At 46.1% G+C, this 22,257-nt stretch overlaps 2 protein-coding genes across 3 annotated transcripts; both read right to left on the bottom strand.

The window, feature by feature from the left end:
* Positions 1 to 1,641: 1,641 nt before the first annotated feature.
* Positions 1,642 to 4,501, bottom strand: tmem119a (transmembrane protein 119a). The gene is made up of 2 exons (XM_057032663.1): positions 4,092 to 4,501; positions 1,642 to 3,038 (listed from the first exon to the last, which is right to left on the bottom strand). The coding sequence occupies exon 2, from the start codon at positions 3,030 to 3,032 to the stop codon at positions 2,280 to 2,282; it is 753 nt and encodes a 250-aa protein (XP_056888643.1). The 5' UTR covers positions 3,033 to 3,038; positions 4,092 to 4,501; the 3' UTR covers positions 1,642 to 2,279.
* A 201-nt stretch (positions 4,502 to 4,702) lies between these two features.
* On the bottom strand, positions 4,703 to 21,348 carry LOC130525583 (coronin-1C-A). Of its 2 annotated transcripts, none has more exons than XM_057032516.1 (11): positions 20,036 to 21,348; positions 13,326 to 13,525; positions 9,697 to 9,819; positions 8,794 to 8,923; positions 8,506 to 8,687; positions 8,299 to 8,418; positions 8,074 to 8,178; positions 7,664 to 7,809; positions 7,237 to 7,294; positions 6,875 to 7,114; positions 4,703 to 6,664 (listed from the first exon to the last, which is right to left on the bottom strand). In XM_057032516.1, exons 1-11 carry the CDS (start codon positions 21,243 to 21,245, stop codon positions 6,545 to 6,547), a joined length of 2,634 nt encoding a protein of 877 aa, XP_056888496.1. In that variant the 5' UTR covers positions 21,246 to 21,348; the 3' UTR covers positions 4,703 to 6,544. The 2 variants fall into 2 exon arrangements, with proteins under 2 accessions (XP_056888496.1, XP_056888497.1); XM_057032517.1 differs by lacking the exon at positions 20,036 to 21,348 and adding an exon at positions 19,295 to 19,452.
* Between the last annotated feature and the right edge of the window lie 909 nt (positions 21,349 to 22,257).

Below are 22,257 nucleotides of genomic sequence, written 5' to 3'. Positions count from 1 at the left end.
GTAAGGTTCCCGAGTTTCCTGAGGGAGCCGGAGGTGATGTAAGTGATGTGGTTTTCGTGGAGCTGCAGGGACCCCAGGCTGGCCGGGAGGCCGCGGGGGAAACGAGACAGCAGATTGTGGCCGAGGCTCAGCTCCTGTAGACCAGAGAAGGCCAAGAACTGGTGGTCCACGTTACAGAGCTGGTTTCTGGCCACAGAGAGAGCCGAGGTCCTGAGTGGGACGGAGCGGGGGAGCGAGCGAAGACCGAGAGATTCACACAAAACCAAAGAACCGGCACCAAGGCAGCAGCAGCCAGTGGGACAGGGAGACATGAGGGAGACTAGAGGACAGAGCCAGAGAAGCAGTAGCGTCCACATCTGCTCTGAAGCAAGACTCACTGTGAGGAATAGAGATCAGAACATAAATACTGGCATCCAGGTGCCTCACCCTTCACATAAGAGCTCTATAACAGACTGGCCCTGAACGCACCACTCGATTCAAACTTCATTTTGCACCAGTGAGTTATATCTCCGAGTGAATCAGGAAAATGATCTCAAAGTTCCACCTGAATTTATCTTATTTTTATTTATTAAAAAGCATCAAATGGCAGGAGAACAGATTGCAAGATTGTTGAAGTTTCAGTTTTTAGTTGAAGTTTGCGTCAACAAATTAGCAGTGCGGGTTAAAGAAAAGGTTTTTTTATACTGTCTATCAGGCTGCTGTAAATCCACATGGACATCTCTGCATCTATAAAGATCTTATTCCTAAATAACGGTGAAGCAGAGAGGTTATGCTTTGATTATTATCGTTGATTATTGTACTTAAATCAATAAATCACAATTTTCAGACACAAGACTTATTGCATTTCCGGTGAGTCGGCACTATAATATTTAAAGTGTTTCTCCCTTTGTAATATTGTTTTTCCTCGACACCAAATGATAAACAAAAAATCTTTTCCCTAACCCTAACCCACGAGTGTAAAACCTTGTGAACACCTACCATTTTCCTGAGTGTGCAGGAGGAGAGCCAGACGAGCCGTCACCACATGGTCCTCCTGTGATCTTAGGATGTTTCTGGTCCTGGTGGATTCCAGGCAGATGCTCATCAAAGTTTAACGGCAGCTTTAAGGTGCTGTGTTACCTGTTCTGGATCCTCTTCACTGTTCAGTCATTAATGTTAGGCAGCGAGAGTGGAAAAGGGTTGAAGATACACAGCAAGGATTTCAGGTTAAATTCAATTCTGTCTACATTTAAAACAGGGAATCCTAAGTGGGGGAGGGGTTGGGGGGGGGGTGTCACCACACACAGATGGGACCTGCTTCTTCCCCCTCGCCTGATGGGAAGAGTGAACGCGAGTGGGTGTTGTCTTTTGGAATTATTCAGGCCTTATTGACTAAAGGGAAGGGGAATCTGACCCCTGGCGCCTGGCTGCAGGTCACAGCTCACGTTTCAGCCGTTACACCCGCTGTCCCTAAATGCTGCTTTCATCTTTGATCTTTAGCAAAAAAAACAACACATTTGCACTTTCATCCACACACACACGCCGGTCTTCTGCCGCTACAAGCGTTGCTGCTGCTGCTGATGTTAGTCTTTGCTGGACGGTGACGACATTGTGTGTCTAAAGCAGGAATCCTTTGTAAAGTTAAAAAAAAAAACACACACACATCATTCACATGTTTTATTCAACACAAGGAAAACAGCCTCATTTTGCAAACAACCCAACTGTCACAGATGGTGTCTCGGAAACATGAGGACGGAGACGAGAGAGTTTCAGATTAACTTTGGAACATAAAAAAAAACAATATTGGATTTACTGTATTAAGGTAAAACTCACTATGATAAACAGCAACCATATATAACATTATATAGGAAAAACATCAAGTAAATAGAAATGTAAATAAAATAAGGCGTGTTGTTTACAGGATTGTATCCTAAATAGACTTGACTGGCCTCATTCCACTGAATTTACAGCAGATTTTTCTTTCATGGAATAACAGACAACAGTAATAATGTGTTACAGCCACCAATTCTAATCCGAGATGTTGGCCCATTCACAGAATTCCATTGTGTTTTTCCCCTTTTTTTATATTTTTTTATGAATCATGAGCTCGGAGGAGCAGCTGAGCCTTCTGATCTCAGATCATGCCCCCCCCCCCCACAGATGAGGTGAAAGCCCCTCTTCTCGGGGGTGTCTGACCTGTTTTCCTGAAGGACGCTGTTGAATTTAGAAGGCGCCACCATCCCATGCTCACATGTCTGCTACCACCCGCCTGCGTTCTTGGTCGTGGACTGGAACGCGCCTTAGTGTTGGGCCTTCTTCAGGTGGCAGGTGCAGACGGGCTGAGGGGGGCTGCTGCCGGAGCTCTGCAGCACCTCCTGCTCCTGCCTGGGCTTTGGCTGCTCTCTGTGCTTGGGCTCCTCTCTCCGTTTCTCCACCTCCTCGACCTGCCTCACCTTTCTGACCTCCGGGCGAGGCGACGACCTCACCTCTCTCCCCTGCTCCCCCACCAGAGCCTTGGAGGGCGTGCGCAGCATCTTGGGGGAGACGGCGCTCTGCGTCGTCTGGACCCTCTTGACGTGGTCGACGGCGTGCGGCCTCTCCTGGAGCTCGCTCGAGTTCTTGCGTGCGCTCGTTTTTTCGGCCGCGTGCTTCTTGGCCGGTTTAGGGAGGGGTTTGTACGCCTCCAGCTTGCGCTTGTGACTCATGGCAGAGGCGCAGCAGATGATGAAGACCATGACAATGAGGAGAGAGGTCACGACAATGATGATGAGCAGGTTCTCCTGCAGGAAATCCACCACTCTGGTCAGGACATAGTCTTTCAGCCGGATCATGGTGGTGGTTATGCTGTTGGGGAGCTTGGGAGTTCCGGTCGCGGCGGTGATCAGGTGAGCGGGCGCTCGAGTAGAGAAGGACGTGGGGAAGAGGAGCTCCAGCTCTGCCTCATCGCCGCTGCCGTCCATGGACGCGTTGAACAGCGGACTGGCTCGACACACTCCACAGAGGAGTGAGAGCAGGCTCACACAGGTGAGCAGAGAAACCAGGGGGGACCTCATCTCCGGCTGGAACATCAACAGCAGCCACGTTAGAGCGAGGAAAGAAATACTTTCAATGTCAAATGTAACTGCAGCGTGTCTCTGGACTGCACCACCACATCTATTTTGGAGGTGGCCATTACTTACTCAGGGCGGAGACGGCCAGTTTGGCACTGGCGGCCATGTAATTTGGAAAGTAGAGGGAGGCCACCCATCCACCACACCAAAGCCAGTAGGACGCTGCACTCGGAGGGAGCAGAGAGGCGTGGGGGGGCTGTGGCACTGGCCTCTATATTTACAGAGGGCAGCAGCTGCCGAGCACCGGGCAAGATGAAGACCTGGTCCCGAGACACCCGTTTACGGACAGGATCGGCCCAGCTCTGCACCAGTGCCGCTGTATTAAACCAGTCCGGTTCTGGACTGTGGGTCATCTTAGCGCACCTCTGATGAACCCATGACCTTCTAATCAGTGTCATAAAGAACCTGCCGTGTATTGTTAACAGCCCCCAAAACCGCCACTATCCAGATGGTGGGCTGGGCCTTTATACACCATCAGGACAGCTCCCCCCCCCCCCAATCCTCAACCAGAGGACCCAGAGTACTTTTTAAAAAATTACTTTTGTGACATTTTATAACTCACAAGTTTCCAGAACGAAGCCAATGGATTATGTTAACATGTAAAATCAGATCACACAAACGAACCTGAACTATTCCTTTGAATTAAGTAGAACTGTTTTAGAATAAAGGAAGGATTTTATGGGGATTCAACCATTTATGACAGCTTTGGACTACATTTTTTAGTTAAATAGAACTATTTCATGCAAACCAAGCCAGTTCTTTTCTAACCAAATTAGAATTTTGCATAAAATTAAGGCAAAAGTTACCAGTTATTTCATATTTAGAAGAGACACGGTATCTAAGGAAAAATCCGCACCCTGAATTTAATTTGAAGTTTTAAAACTGCATGCAAAAGAAGGCTCAAAATCAACATGAGAAAAGTGCATTTAGAAAAATGACCTCTGACCTCCAGCCTGTTTGTTTTCTTTACAATGCAGACTTGATAAAATTATAATTACTTACACAATCTTCCGGATTTATCTGCCGAGCAGCGCAGCACAACCGAAACCAGAGGAAATGAAGGAAAGTAAGAGTGGAAGAGACTTTCCAGGCATGTGCCCACCCACTTTAAAAAAAAAAAAAAAACCAGGTCCACAGCCAAGAAGCTCCGTCTCTCTGGTCCCTCCTCCCTCTTTATTTCACTCTGATCCAGTTCTTCTGAACGGCTTCGGATGAAAATGTCACATCCGGCATCAGCTTCTCTCTGAAGTCAAACTCTGGAGTCTCTTGACTCTAAAGTGGACCAGTGCAACGTTCTGAACCGTTCCTGCATCAGTCTCGGGTGTGGAGACGTGATTATTTCTGTTCATGGAGGGGCGAGTCCATGACTGCCTCCCACCGAGTCCTCTGTAATTAAACCCTCCTTGATTACAGCCCATCTTTACATCAGACACCAGAGCACCCTTTATTCTAAAAATGGAGCTTTCACGGGAGCATGTTAACGTCTCCAAACTGTAGGATCCAGGTTTTTGATCACTTACCGGAGCTGTAAAAAGAGGTTTAACAATCAGAAGATGTAAACAGTTCTGAAAATTCTGTAGTTTACAGTAAAAAAGGCACAACAGACAAATGAACCCATTTTAAAAAGCCTTTATTAAATTCTCATAATCAATGTTTGATAACTGAAGCAAGAATAATGAAAGAAAAAAAAAAGACTTCAACCAGGTTCATTTCTGTCTCGAATGTATGGCAAGGTGCAGGGACACAGATGAAAACATTAAAACCCACCCCCATACAAATACCCACTTCAGCACGACCACCAAAAAGAGGGAGAGAAAAAAAAAAAAAAAAGGTAATATTTACAAAGCTTTCATTCATTTTTAACTTGACCATAATTACAAACATACATCTCATCTTTCAACAGCACATTTCTCCACCTACACTAACCCTTTGGACCACGACCCGCTGCTCCCCAAAGCCCACAGTGCTACTAATAATCCAGAGTTTTGGTCTGATATACAGATAAATCAGAATAATCTGTGGCGGGCCAACATTTACGCACGTGCACGGCTCGCCGTGCGGCGTCCTACCTGGAACCACTACGAGTTTGGCCAACAGCTTTGACGTAATGTTTGAAAGCTTTTTTACGTCCACACTTCCATCTACAGTCCCCTAAAAACACTTGCGACTTCACCTCTATGGCACGTTCGGGTCTTTACAGTGGCAACACGCTAAAAGCAACGACAGACGCGACATTAACGTCTCGGTTTCCCCCTGGGAAACACGGCTAAAACATCAGGGAAGGTCAAACATTCAGTTTCAGCCTATGACGGGACAAAAAGGTGGCGGATGGGGTATTTAACAAATTAGAAAGGAAAATTCGAAAGCGGAAGTGCCAAAAGGGACGTGAGCACAGCTGGAACAAGAAACAGGCTAAAACAGTGAAGGAATCAACGTAACATTCTTACAGGCAACTTTAGACACCCCCCTCCCCAGACCATGGAAGCAGGAGCGCGCAGCGACTCTATGCCACAGGAGACGGGCGCTACGGCAACAACCCAGGTGTTATGGGTCCATCGTGGATGGATGATCACATGGTGCCAGCAGTCATAACGGGCCAGAACGATCGCCTTCCTGTCAGGCAACCACAAGGACGACACTCAAGCAATTGAACGGGAAAGGTTGCTTTCAGGGGTAGCTTGGAAATACTCAACCAACTTTCATAACAGGAAAGAGTCGCATGAAAAGCCAATTCAGTTGGCGGAATGTTTGTCTAATAACACACACATTGTGTGCGTCAACGAAGTGCAGAATGGAATGCATCATCAGAGTTTGCCTAGAAGGACGAGCAGCGACGGGAATGAGGAGAACATTTACATCCACCTTTAAAAGCAAGGCATTACCTTGATTACAGTCCGAGTTTCAATCCAACTACGTTGATTTCACCCACCTCTGTTAATGTCCAGTTGACTGTACAGAACTTCCCTGATCTTTTTTTTCCAATTTATTTTTATAAAGACAGAAATACTGTAAGGAGGTGTAAAAAATAATGATTTGGCAACATTAACGTTTGAGGGCAACAGGAAACGGAATGTCTAGGCATGAGGGTATTTAGTGTTGGAATTTGCTTGGTCGTATTTTTAAAATGTAAAAGAACATGTAAGACTTTTTTTTTTTTTTTTTTAAATGCAAGTCAACAAAACTATAAAATGATGGTCAGACAATAAAAGGAAGAGTCTTTTGTCACCAAAAGGTCTGGGAGTTTACTGCTAAATTTGCTACGTGTCCTTATTCCACCTGTGTTAACATGAGCGTACAGGGCTGGCTAAGAAAAAGTTCATCTGGAATGTTGCTAAGGATTGTTGCTAGGCAGGTCTCGGATGAAACACTGTCACTGAGATTGGCAGTAACTGGTCCCGCTCTCTCCCCTGCCAGATTAGAAGCTTCCTGAAATGTACTGGATTGGGAAAGTGTGCCTAGATGGCAATTTTGGATATTTGCTCTTCGAGTTTGACGATCCGCTTCTCCTGACTGCTGACAAGATCCCTGAGGGACTTGATCTCTTTCAAAATCTCATCCAGCTTGGCTTCAGATTTCTGTAGGAAAGACAGACAGACAGACATGATGACAAAGCTAAATCTACCAGAAATATACAGGATGAAGTGCAGGAAAACTGACGCGTTTATTTTGCCCCCTTTCATTATTGTTATATTAAAATAGGAAACATCTGCATGATTCAGTTTTATTTCTTCTTAACGCCTTTAAAAAGAACCACGACTGCTTCCGGCGTTGAAGAGAATACTCACAATCGATGGAATTGAGGCCACTTTGACAGCTGGACTGGAGTTCTCGGCATTCTTGGTCCCCTTGGAGTCCAAAATATTCTTTTTCACCACTTTTAATTCACGGTTCTTGCCCGGTACATATCCGTTCTTAAGGGAGATGTAGATGGGCTCTCCGTCCTGGCCATCAAACCATTCCTCGGCCTCCAGGGCGGGGTCGGGTCCAGCCGTGTCTGGGTACAAGTCATCCTGAAACAGGTCCGACTGAGGGGAAGGACGGAGCAGTTAGCTGCAACTATGCGTTTACAGAAGAATATAAAGAAAAAAAGTTGCGACTCCACCTGCAAATCAGAGCTGTTTTAATAAAAGTGCAAAACTGGACTCACCTTTCTGGGAACAGTCATAACAACCGGCTCACACTTCCTCTCGTGTAGTTTGAAGAACCTGGGGGGAAAAAAACTAACATTAACACAACTGGTGACATCCTTGGATCCAGATGTTCCAACCATATATCTCAGTTTTGCTATTTCCAAGGAAACAGACCATCACTTGGTTTCCATCATTCATCCAAAGGTTCCCATAAAACACAATCAGAGTTATCTAATAATGTTCCTGTGATCAGCTGAGCCCACTGGATGAAAGGAGACACTCGAATATTTAGATATTTGGGACTGTTGCACTTTTTAAGCACATACTGTATGTCCTGTTAAATGTACTTTACCGATCATGGTCTGCCTCCTAGTGGCAGATGTTAGAACTACACCCACCGATGACCTCAGAATAACCCAGTCATTCAGCCCAACATCATCTTACCTCGCAATTTCACACTTGTTAACATCCAGACCCCTCTTGGGCATGTAGCCCATTCCTCTCTGAGGCTCTTTGGAGCTGTAGGTGCTGAGGTAGTGAATGTACGGAGACTCCTCTGTGATTTCAAAATAACGGATGCTGCTGTCACCCTGATTCAAAAAGGGAACCAAAGTCAAATGACCACCACGGAGCAAAAGCAAGAACTCTGATAAATGCAGACGCCACTAGTCAACGTGAATATAAAGAATTTCAAGTCACTTATTACATAGAGGAAGTGATGACAAAGCAAGCCTGCTTGAATTAATGCCCCATAAAGAACCTTTACAGCTGCCTGGCTGTGCAGTTTCCATTCCGTTACATTCAGATTCATACGGATGCTTCATTGACTTCACATACATCATTTGAGTGCTTACCTTCCCACACAGGTAGACTACACTGGTGTCTGGGTCATAGAAAGGCAGGAACACTCCGTTGCTGGGGTCCATCTCAGTTACATTCATGGGCTCCTCCATGTTTTGCTGGAACAAAAAGCACATTATTAAAGCAACCAACAAACATTTATTCCAGAGATTGCAGGTAAGGCGTGTCCAGCTCTGTTATTGCTAATGCAAACAGAAGTAAAGAGGGTGTTATCTTACCACATTCCAGAGGGCCAACTGTCTCTCACTGAGGCGACTGAAACCCGTCGTGAGGACGTTCCCATCAGACAGGAAAATGGCTCTCATGGGTCGTGCGCCTTCGTGTGCTCTCTCCTTCTCCTGGGAAGTGTAGTGACAGGTCACTTATACACGCAAGTTTAATTTGCTGAGACAAACTATGTGCAGAAGGAAGGTTTTCCGACGTACGGCAACGATCTCCTCCTTCCGGGGGTCGATGACGCGGATAGCCTTGTCTTTGCAGGAGGTGCAGATGAGGCTCCCGTTGCGATTCCAGGCCGCACTGTAAATGACATCAGGGTGCATGTCCTCCAGGGAAATCATAGCCTGGCCTGTGCCCACGTTCCAGATGATGATTTGGTTGTCGCAACCTGTCAACGGTGACAAGAGGCTGGTGGAAACGGCCGAGATGGGGTCAACTCAACCTGGCAGAATGGTTGAGGAGGCAACAGCACAGGTGCACGCCAGCGATTTTACCTGCACTCAGGAGGACGTTGCGTGCTGTGGGGTGCCATGTAATAATGCCGACGCGCTTGGAGTGGCCTTCCAGTACCACTACAGGCTCAGCCATGGGGGTGACAAGCCCATTCTCAGGAATCTGCCAAACCTGTGGTGGACGCCGACACCAACGTAGGAAAGGAGGTGAGGATGCTTACATTGCAAAATTAACACATTTCAGCAGTCCTCCATATCTTTACAGGCAAAAGAAAATGGCGGTGTAGTTGCTAAATCAAACCTGATGGGGGCAGCAGTGAATAAGAGTTCAGGTGCCCCAAACTGTCAGTTTATAAAGGGCATGTTCGGCAACGTTTGATAGTTTAGGACTTTTTCAGAAAGGACACACATGCGTGAGGCACGGACACTTGCTACCTATTAAACACAATGTGAGATCAGAGACATTTGTTTGAACACAGGGAGCCTGTCTGTAGCAGCGTTCTAGCAGGGAGAGACGTCGCCGTGACGCCACGAGGCAGCAGCGTTGTCACTTCCTTGTAAGCAAAGATTTGAATGAATGAGAACCTTCACACTGGATTTTAAATCGGTTTGGGCGAGAATGACCGCCCAGTTTGTGCCCAGTGAGGCACATTTAAGTGTAAATTTATAAAACCATTTTTAAAAAGCTCATCATTGTCCTTTTTATTTTGCTGAGCGAGGGGCAAAGTGGGATCATGGTAATTTGAGCAGGACCCAAATAAGGGTACATACTGTAGACGTCAAGCTCTGTGACCTCAGATCATTCCCCAGCTCTGATTCCAACACCTATTTGAGTCTAATCTAATCCCGAGGTTGAGTTATACCAGCCCCACCTTACACAATATAAACATGTAGCTTCTTGTCACTTGTTTGCTCAAGAATGCTGCCAAGATTAATCAACGTTACCATCACTGTGCAGTCCTCAGAGCCGCTGGCAATGACCTGATCGTTGTGGGGGCACCATTCAATGTCCAACACTGGGCCTGTGTGTCCACACACCGTGGGGTATGATTTATCAATGCGTCCCGTCTGTAAAAACAAAGATAGTGCATGTTAAGTTATGAGATCGAGGTAACGAGTACATGGTACCAGGACACGCAGGGCATATTTGACTCATAAAATGTGATTAGGTCTGCATATCTTGCAGATATGAGTGGAATTTTCTGTCCCAACGCTCGAGATTGTGTGTAGGAGACTATCAAGCTTTAACAGTTACGTAATAGTGACTTAATTCATTATAGACGGCAAATTTACCAATTATCAGCACTGAGGAAAACAAGCCTCGGCTGAACTCGTCTCGGCTTGTCTGTAGTTTAGAGAAACTTTGATTTATTAGTGCTACAGCAAAGAAAACGGTGGTTACATTTACCCTCCTCCTGTAAAACCAACAGTCATTAAGGAAAGTTTTCAGTGATGATGTCATTATAGACACTCCATTTTCTCCCTTCTTTGAAACAGCATCCCTGGATCAAACGGTGCCCGTTAACCAGTCTTTTAACACCGAGCAGCCAGCTTCAAATTAAATTCCAATGCACATCCAATCATTCAGAATCAGCGTGGCAGTGGAAATGAGCCAAGGTGACCAGCCCATGAAGTATGCTTTTATCGTTTTTGGAGGATCGCCTAGTCTGCCCGAACCCACACACTTCCTGGTAAAGGTTATATTTTTGCCATTTTCCTTTTGTTTATTGGATTAAACACGTGTGGAGAAAGGCCCATTCGCCGACCTGCAGCAGCTCATTTCTTTCCCCTCCTAAAAATACAATTTCAAGCAAGGTTTTTCCATTTCCCTCCTAAACTCGACCAATCTGCACCAGATTTCGGTCAGGCAACAATTTCCATGACGAAACCTTTTAGAACCAAACTGTGGATTATTATATAACCTGGAAAATTAAGCGTGTAGGGCAGGGTTCCTCCATCTAGTCCTACCCAGTCTACAACCCAGCAGGGTTTACAACTGCAGCCCAGGTGAAAGCGGTCGTCTACACGGTAGAACAGAAAACATTAATTACAGACTTTGTAGGAGCTCTGGTGTACGAAAAGGTCAAAGCCACTACCTGATGCAGAGGTTCCAGCATAATCCCAATGTTTCACGATGGATTAAGGTATTAGCGGAGTTAAAAAGAAGATTGTTTGGTATAAAGATTCGGAAACGCAACTTTTATTTGACATTGTCATGTCATTAGATGCCACAAATTATATGATTATAAATACAAAAATGGTTTTGCCACTTTTCTCACAGCATGCCAGTACACATCCAAGCCCGACGCACGACGCTACAGTTAAATACCTCTCATTTCCTATACTATTGTGCAGACATCTGTATCCTTGAAAGGAATGTCTAGTGCTTAGAAACAACTAGTTGCATAGCAACAACTGAAGACTACAGAGAACAAGAGTGAATCACGCAGTGATTGATACAAAGCACACAAAAAGCAACATTCCTTCAGTGCAAGACGACATTTTTAGCCACGCGAGAGGCCTGCGCACAGCCTCTGCCTGCAGATGAACATGTGATTAACATATGCCTCCCACCACCGCCCGGTCCAACAGCAGACTCCCGTCAAAAGCCTCACAGAGCAGACTGTTGCCTTACTACTGTGGATTTCTGACACCTTGGCTACGGTAGCATGAAACAAATACAGAGCAGAACATTACACAGGACGCCAAATCTTTCTACATGTACATCACCATCACATTTGACAGTGTATAGCCCACTCGTAAGCAAAAGAAGTCTAATCAATAAAGCAAAGCGCCTAATACCATCCAGCATTCAAACTGACGATACAAATGATTTGTTTGACTCTTTCCTGACTGCAACCTAGTTCTCTCATCTTGGCCGCTCTTCATATTTCAGCCTATCCCAGAATTCACATGTGTACCGACACCGCAGGAAGCAGCCAATGGTGGTGCAGGGAAGAAATGGTCTTGGAAGGCTGTCAGGCAGGGAGCAGCCAATGACCATATATGGTAAAATCTGCAGTCAGCATGACTGAGCAGCACCAGTGGCAAATGCAGAGGTAACCTGACATATAGGCGTCCTGCAAAAGCAACCTGGAGAATTGGGCTAATGGAGTAGCAGGCCAGCTAGCGCGCAGCAGCGAATGGAGTGTATAAAATGTGCCGACGTTGTTTAATGTGACTGTTGGAGGCGCGATCGCATGAACTGAAAGACCGACTCCAAATGAGCGGTCTGCACCGGATGGTTCCTTCTGCACCGGGGCCGTGTCTGAACACGGAGAATACCTCCAACATGAAGCAACGCTAGTTAGGATCAATCTTTAAATAAACGAGAAAATGCCAACGCTCAAACCCGGCATGTCTGCATGGAAAATGAGGGCTAAATTAGAAAAACACAAGGAGCTGGACAACTGCTGGCCTCTGTATAAAGCCCCATTTTCTGACAGGAGGAATGAAGATTACTCACGGCTGGGCTGACTCACAGGGGTCTTCCACAGTGACCTTACAGACCCGTGACCGTTACAAAATGATGACAGCCTTGGTTTGACTACATACAAGAGGCTCAAACCACATTATATGGTCGATGACATTAACTGGGGAATATTTCTGATGTGGGTTTGAGATGAAATGCATGGGCTACAATAAAGTCTTACTCACAATTTCGGATTTGTGGCAACGACAAAGGCAGTGACACAGTCTCTTTTGCCCACAGAACAGGCCAACCAATTCACCCTCACTTTCAGGACATTCAAAAACCCGAGAGTTCCAGCTTAACCTGCTTTATGGTAAAACTAAAACAGAAGCATTTAGCTGCTGGCTCCCATCCGGGATGGCTGTAACACAAGGGAGCGCTGGTTTCTTGTTCAAACTTCGCTCTGTGCATCAAAACTCGTTTTTAGTCCAGCTCACTGAAAAACCAGTCAAGCTTGTGGCCCACCTCCAGTGCACGCAATGTATTGACGGACGTGCAGAGGTGCACGCCGAGTGATGACAAGCCCACAGATTTCTTGCCCGGCAGGCTCGGCTGACAGCAGCACGCAGGTGTGCACGCGTTCTGGGCCCTGGTTAAATTTGGTGACAGTTTTGCCACACTTCGGTCAATTTTAAAGCTGCCGGCACCAACACTTCTTAAATCCATCACAATTACCTCATACATGACAAAACAGGTCAAACAAAAGTGGTGGAATATATTTACCCAGCAACATGTTTACAGTGCTCTACACACGCTTGCCCAACCCAAGTCATTCTAGTGGGAGAAGTGATTCCTTATATGGAGTCAAGGTTCAGACTGTTGACTGCAGGCCTTTGGAGTAGTTCCTGTATTACACGTCCGGGTATGGAAAACAGTGCCTTCTCAAATGCACAACGGCCACTGTACTGATTTAGCCGCAAAGGCAAGAGGACTAACTCATCCATTTCTGCTCCAGTCAACAATCCAACCATATCATTCTCTGTGCACAGGTCTCCCTGATGCTGATTTCCACTATCAGAAGTACAACGGGGAGCCACAGTTAGGCGGCGGACTACCCGGAGACGGTGTGTTATTGATGTTCCATTATGTCTTTTAAACTTACCTTATTAAGAGGGAGAACAAGGAAAGCTCCGCCTCCACTGGCATCGACGATTATGGCAACGAATGAAGGGTTGACTGTGCAGAGGGCGCTGTCCCACGTGACCCTTGACACCCGGATATCATCGTAGCATTGGTCATTCTTAGCCGCCTGGCCGAAGACGTGACGAAATTTGCTCTGTCGTACAACTCGTTTGAACATATCTGTGTGGAGACAAAGTTTAGCATGTTAGCTTGAGGAAGGACTAGCAGGCATTTACTGTTGAGATTAGCAACTGTTCCTATAGCAACGCTTCTGATTACTTTTCTGAAGGAAGTACTGCGCGATTACAGGCAGATCCACCGTTTAAAACCTCTGTTCTCAGACAGACTCATCTTCTACATGCAAACTGACCAGCTGCATTTGTTTGTCATCCGGAGGTTTTGTTGCATAACTTCATTTTGCTGAGGGCTCAGATTGCTGCTGTTATCATTGCAGAATTTCTAATACCGACTCACAAACCTTACACAACATTCCTTGGTTTCAGGTTGATATTTGACTCCTACAGGCGACCAAGCGTCAACTCTTGATGCTGCAGGTACCGACATCAAAACGTTGCCGCTGCAGCTGTCATCAGGTGAATAAAAGGACGGACATTTGGGTCAGGTAAACCTCAGCACAGACAGTGCATTTTCAATTCCAGTTTTTAATGGCAAAATCTAGCTGCAGGATGGAAATTCTACTTTTGAACGTGTATGAAAAGACTCCAATTCATCGTGTTCTTTGTTCCTTTGTATGACACCGTCTTGGATAAATATGACAGGCAATAAACCTTAAGGAAGACAGGGAGAGACTAATTTGGTGTGCACACTGACAAGCTGAAAGGTCAGAACATACAGGGTGTGGTTCAGCTCACCGTGCAACACTGGGCCTTTGTTAGAAATCCTTGCAGGGCCGTAGTAGTAGTGAATCAGGACAATCCTTTTCAGGAAGTTACCACCACATTTTGGTGAGTGAACACCAAAACAATGCATATCCCTGTTTTTGTGGATAGCCCCAAACACATCCTGGAGAAGTTTTCTGCAGGTTTTCAACCACTTTGTGCACTCATTGTCATTATGCAGACTGTAATAAAGAAAACTTGGGCCACTGAATAGTTGAAACAGACGTGTGTGTAGCATTAGCAGCCAGTCTGGCAGACTCAGACTTGGGTTGGAGAGACGTACCTCCAGGGAATGCCATGTTACTCCGAATTACAGCTCAGTGATCCAACAGTAATACGTGTGAAAAGACCTCGAGTGTCTCCAGAGGCAACGGAGCTCACCATGATGTGCAGAGACAGAAGGAAGACCACGCGGCCTGAGGAAATGTCCATCAGGACTGGTCCGACTGTTCCTACAACCTCTTCTGTAATCCTCACCTCAATCTGCTGCAGCGGTGTTGCTAAAAATAATCCTAAATACTCCAAAATGACATTTTTAGGGCTGGGGCAATTCATCGACGTTAGAATTGTTTCAGTTAGAAAGAGCAGCCAAAACAGCCAGGACATGCAAAAGTTCATGGCTGTCGATTTCTTACTGGGTCCTGATGGGTTGCCATTGAACACTGACAACTTCCCACTAACACAATCAGGATTTTTGTGACCCATCACCAATTAGCAACTTTAAATAAACCGATACCTGATCAGAACCTGAGGGAGACATGTGTCCATTTAGTTAACTTGTTTATGTATGCACGTGTGTACCGTTTACAGAGTATAAAAAGATGCATTTTCAGCTTTTGTTTTTCTAAAAATTTGACAATTTCCAACCCAAAACTACAATTAAAAAAACCCAATAAATTAAGTCAGAAATAAGTTGCAAAAACTTCACTTACTGTAGTTAAACTACTTTTCTGTAACAAGTATTTTGCAAATTCCACATTGCTGACGTGTTTGTTTGCATCTGACGTATTCAAGATTCCAAAATCACATATTGACCAAACCAATAATAGTGGGGAAAGAAACCCAATAAAAAATAAAATGTGTCCGTACTTCTTTTCTTTAGAGCAAAAAAGTGTCATTAGTTTCAGTATTAGTTACTATAGTCCCAGCAACATCGTTACTAGCAAACAAGCATGCAGTGAAACTTCTTTGGAGGAAACGAGACAGCTAAAACAAGCCGGCCACAGGCTATCCAACAGAAATGTTCAAATCCAGGCCATTGATCAGATCAATGAATTAAGACATTAAAGCCGATCATTCAAACTGCGTAAAACGTGAACCATCAGCTCATGTGATACAGGCGATCAGATCGGCAGAAAGCCAATTTTCCACAAGAGGAAATGAGTGCAAAGGTCCAAATGCTCCCTGGTTCAGAGTCCTTTGACAGGATGAGTTTGTCAGAGGTGATATGAGGTGGTGAATATGAAGCCAGGAGCCGACACCACCGATGAACTGATGACCTGTCCCACTCTTCTCTCTATTGGGATGTTTATCTCTAGTTATCTCCTGGGAATCCCACTGTAAGAATGGCCTATGCCCCAATTACTGCAGGAAAAAAAGAATCCTGGCCAGGATCAGCAGAGCGAAACGCGTGCTAAAATAGTCGTTTAACAGAAGTCTGAAAAATAAATGATTAAGGCTTTGGCCCCACCGTGAAGCCACAGCCACCATGGTGATTAAGGCTGGTGTAAAAAAGGGCTAAAATTGCATCACCGCGGAGAGGCTTCATCATCTTCTCCACATGGAGGACGCGTGTGTCCTGCGTTACAGCTGTGGGGAGTTTCTGGCACTCCGAGGAAGCTCTCGCTATGACACGCGATCCCTGGGGATCATTTTCACCGTTACACTGCAGAAACTCAAAAGTTACAGGTGGGACTCTTGGCAAACGCCTCAGAGGCCATTTTCCTTGTTCTAAAATGAGCTAGGTGGCACCATTGGTCGCTTGTGTGGTGGCTGTAATAAAACCAAATCATTCCATATTCTGAGCCCCACAATAATGGACTTTTATAAATGAATGCAACTTACAGCCACGTACAAACGGTACATGGCTCCACATATACAATAATGATGGAGCCTCGGTGGTCCCCACACATGTTGGCCTTTTGTCACCAAGACTGCATGAGACGCCACCTAAATCCCCTTCCTGGAACCAAGGCCACGAACCACCATTGTAATCAGATTCCTGCTGCATTCCAGCGCTTTTTTGTGACAATGAGATAAGGTGTTGTTGTTTTTCCCCCCCCACCTCCCTCCAATGTTAACTCACGACGTAGGCTGCGCTCGGCTCGATGGAAGCGATACGAGGATGGCGCGGATAACACGCCAGTTTGAGGGAACGCTATTGTACGCTCTTGGAAGAGGAAATGAGATTTGCGGACGCAATATCATGTGAGCGGCAACTCGATTCTGTGCGTTACATAGAGAACAGAGCTCACAAACGCAGCCAAGACGTCCGTTTGTCAATCAGGCAAACTACAGTTCATTAATCAGAAGCAGAATATTTAGATTCTGCCAGGGTCCCCAACCCAAAGTGGGAAAGACTCTCCAGAGCCAGTTTAAATGCCACCAGCGTTTCATGGTAAACAGTTGAACTGGTATTCGATTCACAAGCGAGCGTCTATTGGCGTCCTCTGAGCAAAGGTCATGACCACGGCTCAACCGATGCGACTGCAGACAATGTGGCGATCTCATTCTGTCACTTCATCAATTTAATGGTCATTCTGGTGAATAGGAAGTGTGGATTTAAGCATCTTGCGCTAAAAATGGTTAAACGTCCTTCCCCTACTGCAGTCACACGAAAGGATAAAGCTGCTGACCTCAAATGTTTAGCTGGGAACCGCGATTTAAAGTCCACACTTCATTTGAACTGCTCTTTCCCAAATCTCTGTAAATCTCTTTCCTGTCAGACTCCAGAATTAACTCCTCAAGTTGGACCTGCTTACAGTCCTTAAAGTCGAGATCTTAAAAGGCAGCACGAGCAAAATCCAGTCAAAGACAAACTGTCTTTTTAAACAAATCGCCTTTTCAACATCAACAAATTAATTAAAACAAATGTGATGTGATTTTGGACGTGTATGATGTTTCGATTTAAATGTAGTTTGGTGAACTTTCAGGTTCCAGCATGTCGTGTTAAAACTAGATGAATGTCGGGCGTCTTTTATGGGTCCAGAGGTCAGAATGTATCGTAATGCTAAGATACTGTAGTGAGACATTATCCAATGGAAGAAGCAACTACAAAGCAATAAAGAGTCACTACGCACTGATTGTGTATATTTAAGGATGACTATTATATTATAAAGCTACATTCTATGATCCAACAACGCTACATTTGAGCCTCATAAATGAACAGCAGACTTGTGCCTTATGGGTACGGTACAAACGGAATCAGACATGCCTCTATTAAAACTGAATCAATCAGGCCAATAATAATAATGCTGGGTCGGCAACTTTTAATAAGCCCCTAAAGACAAAATGCAATTTTAAAAATGCTCTCAAGAGTTTTCTAGCAGTAAGAAAAGGAACCAAGGGTTCCTCACGTCACGCTTTCGCTTCTGTTTCCTGACCCACTTCCTTTCTCCGTCCATCCACAGGAAGGCAGCCTCCGCACAAGACTTTGGACTGTGGCGCAAATAGCAGAGGCTGCTGCGTCTGGAATGGATGCAAGTCCAAACACAGCTGTACGACTCCCGAGCGCTGACCCCGGGGTTTACGCCGCCAGTCCTCGCATGCATCCCACGACAAGTCCCAGCACGGAAGTTTCTGCAATAGCTGGATACACGTGAATGCTGAGTAACGCCATTCAAGCCAAGGGCCAAATATGCAAATGGCACTGCCCATTGGGCAAATCAAGCACCAAACTGTCATTTCAAACCGATCTTCGACACCCCCCCACGGGAACCCTACAACCTTCAGGGAATGCTAGCCACAAATGACACAAAGTACCAAAGCACAATTTAGTCAATTAGAATTCCGTGTTGAAATATATGCACGGGCACGGCCATTTCCACAGGTGTTATCCAATAAGGGTTTCATTGTTCAGTTAACACACCGAATAGAAGACCGATTCAAAAATAAACACGTTGAAGAAAACTCTAATAACTGAATTCTATCCAATCTGGACCATCAAGTCTGATGCCTTTACTTTTAATGGATGGATGAAGGATTAAAACACCAGTGATAGAACCCCCTCGATATTTAAACACTATTTAAAGCTCTACGAGCATTAAGTGTGCAATAATGTATGACTGAGTATTTGTAGCTGCAGGGGGGCAGGAAATCACTTATTAATAACACTAATTAGCGATCATCGCTGGCACGATTGAATTGGACTGAAGCCGAATACTACAAAATAAACGTGGTCCTTCAAATTGTAGCGTTTTATCATGATGAAATGTTAAAACTGGCCGGCTGCTCAGCTGTTTGCCATTTCTTCTCCATACGTGCGTTAATAGGTCAGATCCTGACCCGACATCCGGGTTAATGTTGAGGATATTGCTTAACATGGAAATCTTCTTTTTTTTCTCCTTTTTTTTTTTTTTTTAATCATCTCGGCTGTGAATTAAAAAGTGATTCCACATGACCCGGGTTGATTGTTCGGTCCGAGGCAGCAGCCTTCTATCAAATCTGAAAGCCAAGGGCCAGGGCGCGGTTGCGCTGCCTCTACCTCCGTGTGGAGTCCCCGGATCCATCGGAGATAAGTTTTCCTGCCGCACTATCGTTAGCCACCCCACCCCGCTCGGCAACCAAACGGCTGCTTTTCGCGTCCCACCCATTCCCCGAAAGACCGGGCAGACTTTCCCTCGTCGTGCCAAACTTTTGGGTACCGCGGAGCGGCGGTGAGCTAAGGCTAGCTTCAGAGCAGCGCACATTCCCCGGACTACACAGTTTAGCTAGTGCCTGCACTTTCCTGTCTGGGCTGTCGTAGGTGGGAAGAACAGAGATACTTGGAAACCTTTTTAGCAGCACAACGTGCTGAACATGCCTTGGAGCCTCTGCGTCAGCTTTAACTTACCTGCTGGGAGGAAACTAAGAGTATTTCCGAAAGCCGAGTCAAATGCCACAAACCAACGTGTTTCCCGAAGTGATTTCCCCGCTGTCGGAGTCGCTGCCGTCCCTCTGACACTCGCTCTGGCTGCTCTTTGACGCTAGTCCCGCCCCATACTTGGCGAGTTCTGTGTGGATTAGTGCGCTTTGACGGGCAGGTCCATCAGCCAATCAGAGACGGACTTTTTTCCTCGCTACCCGGGAACGGAAGTACTTCCTGATTCTCTCCAAAAAAAAAAAAATTAAAATAGAAAATCGCCGCCTGATCGCCCCGGCATATACAGTATTTAAATCTCAGATTGTATTCTTTATCGAAGAAGATTCACATTACGTGATATAAATATCAAGGAGGCTGATACTAATTAGTCGGTTCACAAATCTCTCGACTAAACGGAAAGGAAAAAAGGAGAGGAATACCGGTAGACGAAAATAGGAGCACCACTAGATGGCAGTGTTTCACAAACCCCCAGCGGTGCTGCCTTTAAAGAAAACAGCTGTCTTCCATTAACCAATATATTTCTTATTCACCCTCATTCGTCTGAGGCATGATCCATGTGGTTTTGGCGAAGCTGGCAGTCCCATTTTTCAGGGTAAATAATGCAAACAATTTTTTATTAGTAACAAATGACTCATAACTGAACTCACCACAAATGTAAACTTCTCAGGCAATACAGTATATTGCTGTATGAAAGCAGACTTTTCCCCTTACCTTTTCTCACCGATGGCTTCCTCTCAAGTGACCTGTCTGGAGACTTCTGAACCAAGTCGAAAGCCGCCTTCATCTGTGCCACTTTCACGGACTGGCCTTGCTCATCGGCTTTGACCTCTGCAGGCTTCGACCACTCCTGGTGCAGAAGCTTTTCATGCAGTTGGACGGTGTCCTTTATGAGCTCCGAGATGGGCCTAGATTTGGGAAGGTCTTGGGAATCATCTCGTTCTGAGGTGTTGTCCTCATTCTTTTTAACAAATATTTCACTGGGTCCATCCGATCCCGTGTTTGCAATGTGTTGCCCCACATGAGATTCCTGCGTCACGCCTGTCTTCTCTGTGCCACTTTGATCAGAGTTGGTTTTGTCAGAATCCTTTTGTAGTGTTGGTCTACAGTTTGACTTCTCACCGGGCTGCAAAGAGCGCGAGTCCACACTTTGCTCGTCACTTTTTGCAGATAACTTTAGATCAGAGACTGAGGAGGCCGATCTGTTGTCCTTGGAGCTCTGAGCTCTGCCAGATTTGGGATTTATCAGAGAATTCTCACACTTATTGTTTTCAGTCACTGTCTGAAAAGGCTCAGAGGAAGAGGCGGATGTGTCTGGCTCTTTTACATCCTGTCCTTCAACGTGATGACCCTTGTCTGTAGCATTTCTTTTATGCGGTTCCTCGTCCATCCTCGTTTGGTTGCAGGTCGACAAAAGTGTGTTTAAAGCGGACTCATCGGTGGCAGCGTGGGGCAGCTCAGTGGCCGCAGCGTCGACAATCCTCTGTGCAGCATCGTCTACACTGTCACTTTCGTTTATGTCCGCTTCTCTGATGTCTGAAAGGGTTTTCTGCTTTTTATTTCTCATCAGTAGCTTCTCCAGAATCGAACTGGGTTCGGCGTTCGCGGTGGGACTTGTTGCTGACTGTGGGTGCATCGTTTCACTGGGGATTGCTTCAGTTTGAGGGGCGTCCAAAGTTTTTGGCCGCGTTGGAGAGCAGTCGGACCTGGCCTCACATGCCAGTGTTCCCTCTTTTGTGTCGTTCTCTGTCCTCCCGTTCGCAGGTCTACTGTGAATGGTATCACTCATGTCTGATAGAGGCTCTTTCTCCTCACTGTTTTCCAAAGGATGCAGGGATTGAGCTGTAGGCGGGTCCTTCCTCTCGCTCAAGCGGCCCACTGTTCCTGCACTTGGTTTAATATCTCCGGCTGCCCTGCCAGCCATGATGGCATCACTCTCCTCCTGTTGAACATATAATGATAAAAACTCTCTTCCTGCCTGAGCTCCAGAGGTGCTCCTTTTCAGCGACGCACACTCCCCGTCACAGTCTGCAAGTGCGTTGGCTTCCTCAGAGGTGAAAGCATGGTCACACCTTTCATGTGCAGCAGCAGAGAGGCGCTCCTCTTGGAGCTGTTCATGCGGGAAGCTTCTTCTGTGCCCTCCATCTTGGCCTTGGATCTGTGAAGTTCCCCTTCAGCACTTTTCCTCTCTTTCTTGATCCGATTGTGGAGCTTGTGGAGTCTGGCCGTCTCCTCCAACGTTGGGCTACTCTTTGGGTTCTCGTCCGTCTCCGACTGATCCGTTTGGTTGGCCCAGCCTCCCTCACCTCCTTCTCCTCCTCCTCCTCTGCCAGCCATCCCCGCAGCCCCTCCCTGTCTCACCTCACTTGCAGCAAAAGGTCTCACCCACAAACGTGTGTTCTCCTGGCTGCTGCAGCCGTCCAGGTCCGGAGCGTCTGGCCCTCCTCTATTTTCCCTGTTGTCACCAGCCTCCGCCTCAGAGGAGCTTCCTCCTTCCATGACATCACCTGCACTGCCAGAGTCTGGGTCTGGACTTGTCTCTTCTGGCACTGCACCGAGGACTTGTTCTCCTTCATCCAGCTTATCCTGGTTCTGCCCCATTCTGATCTACAGCAAAAGGCGTGAGGTCACATCATGATGCTTCTGCACATTACAAACCTGTCTCAACCAGCTCACAGTCACACAGCCGCCATTTTATGGCCATTTTATTGCAAGTGCTGAATTGGTGTATCTTATGACTTTAGCTGTTGTAGTGTTCCCTCTGTAGGGTCATTCACGCACTTGCTCAGAGTCGCTAGACTTTAGGTTGATTGCAGTCACAAGCTTTTGCGTCAGAGACACTTGTGAACGGGAAATGAATGTTTAAGACACAAAAATGACGAATCAGCACTCTCACCACAGCCTCATTTGTGACGTAAATGGCACACAGTGTTGCA

The sequence above is a fragment of the Takifugu flavidus genome, chromosome 5 (assembly GCF_003711565.1).
Source record: "Takifugu flavidus isolate HTHZ2018 chromosome 5, ASM371156v2, whole genome shotgun sequence".
NCBI lineage: Eukaryota > Metazoa > Chordata > Actinopteri > Tetraodontiformes > Tetraodontidae > Takifugu > Takifugu flavidus.
This window is presented reverse-complemented; position numbering and strand designations above follow the sequence as displayed.

Coding starts and splice junctions, on each gene's coding strand:
- tmem119a (XM_057032663.1), bottom strand. CDS start 3,032: ATGAGGTCCCCCCTGGTTTCTCTGCTCACCTGTGTGAGCCTGCTCTCA.
- LOC130525583 (XM_057032516.1), bottom strand. CDS start 21,245: ATGGCTGGCAGGGCAGCCGGAGATATTAAACCAAGTGCAGGAACAGTG. Junction 13,526..20,035: donor GAAGCCATCGGTGAGAAAAG/GTAAGGGGAAAA, acceptor GTCTCCACACAG/ATATGTTCAAACGAGTTGTA. Junction 9,820..13,325: donor TTGTTCTCCCTCTTAATAAG/GTAAGTTTAAAA, acceptor TTGTTTTTACAG/ACGGGACGCATTGATAAATC.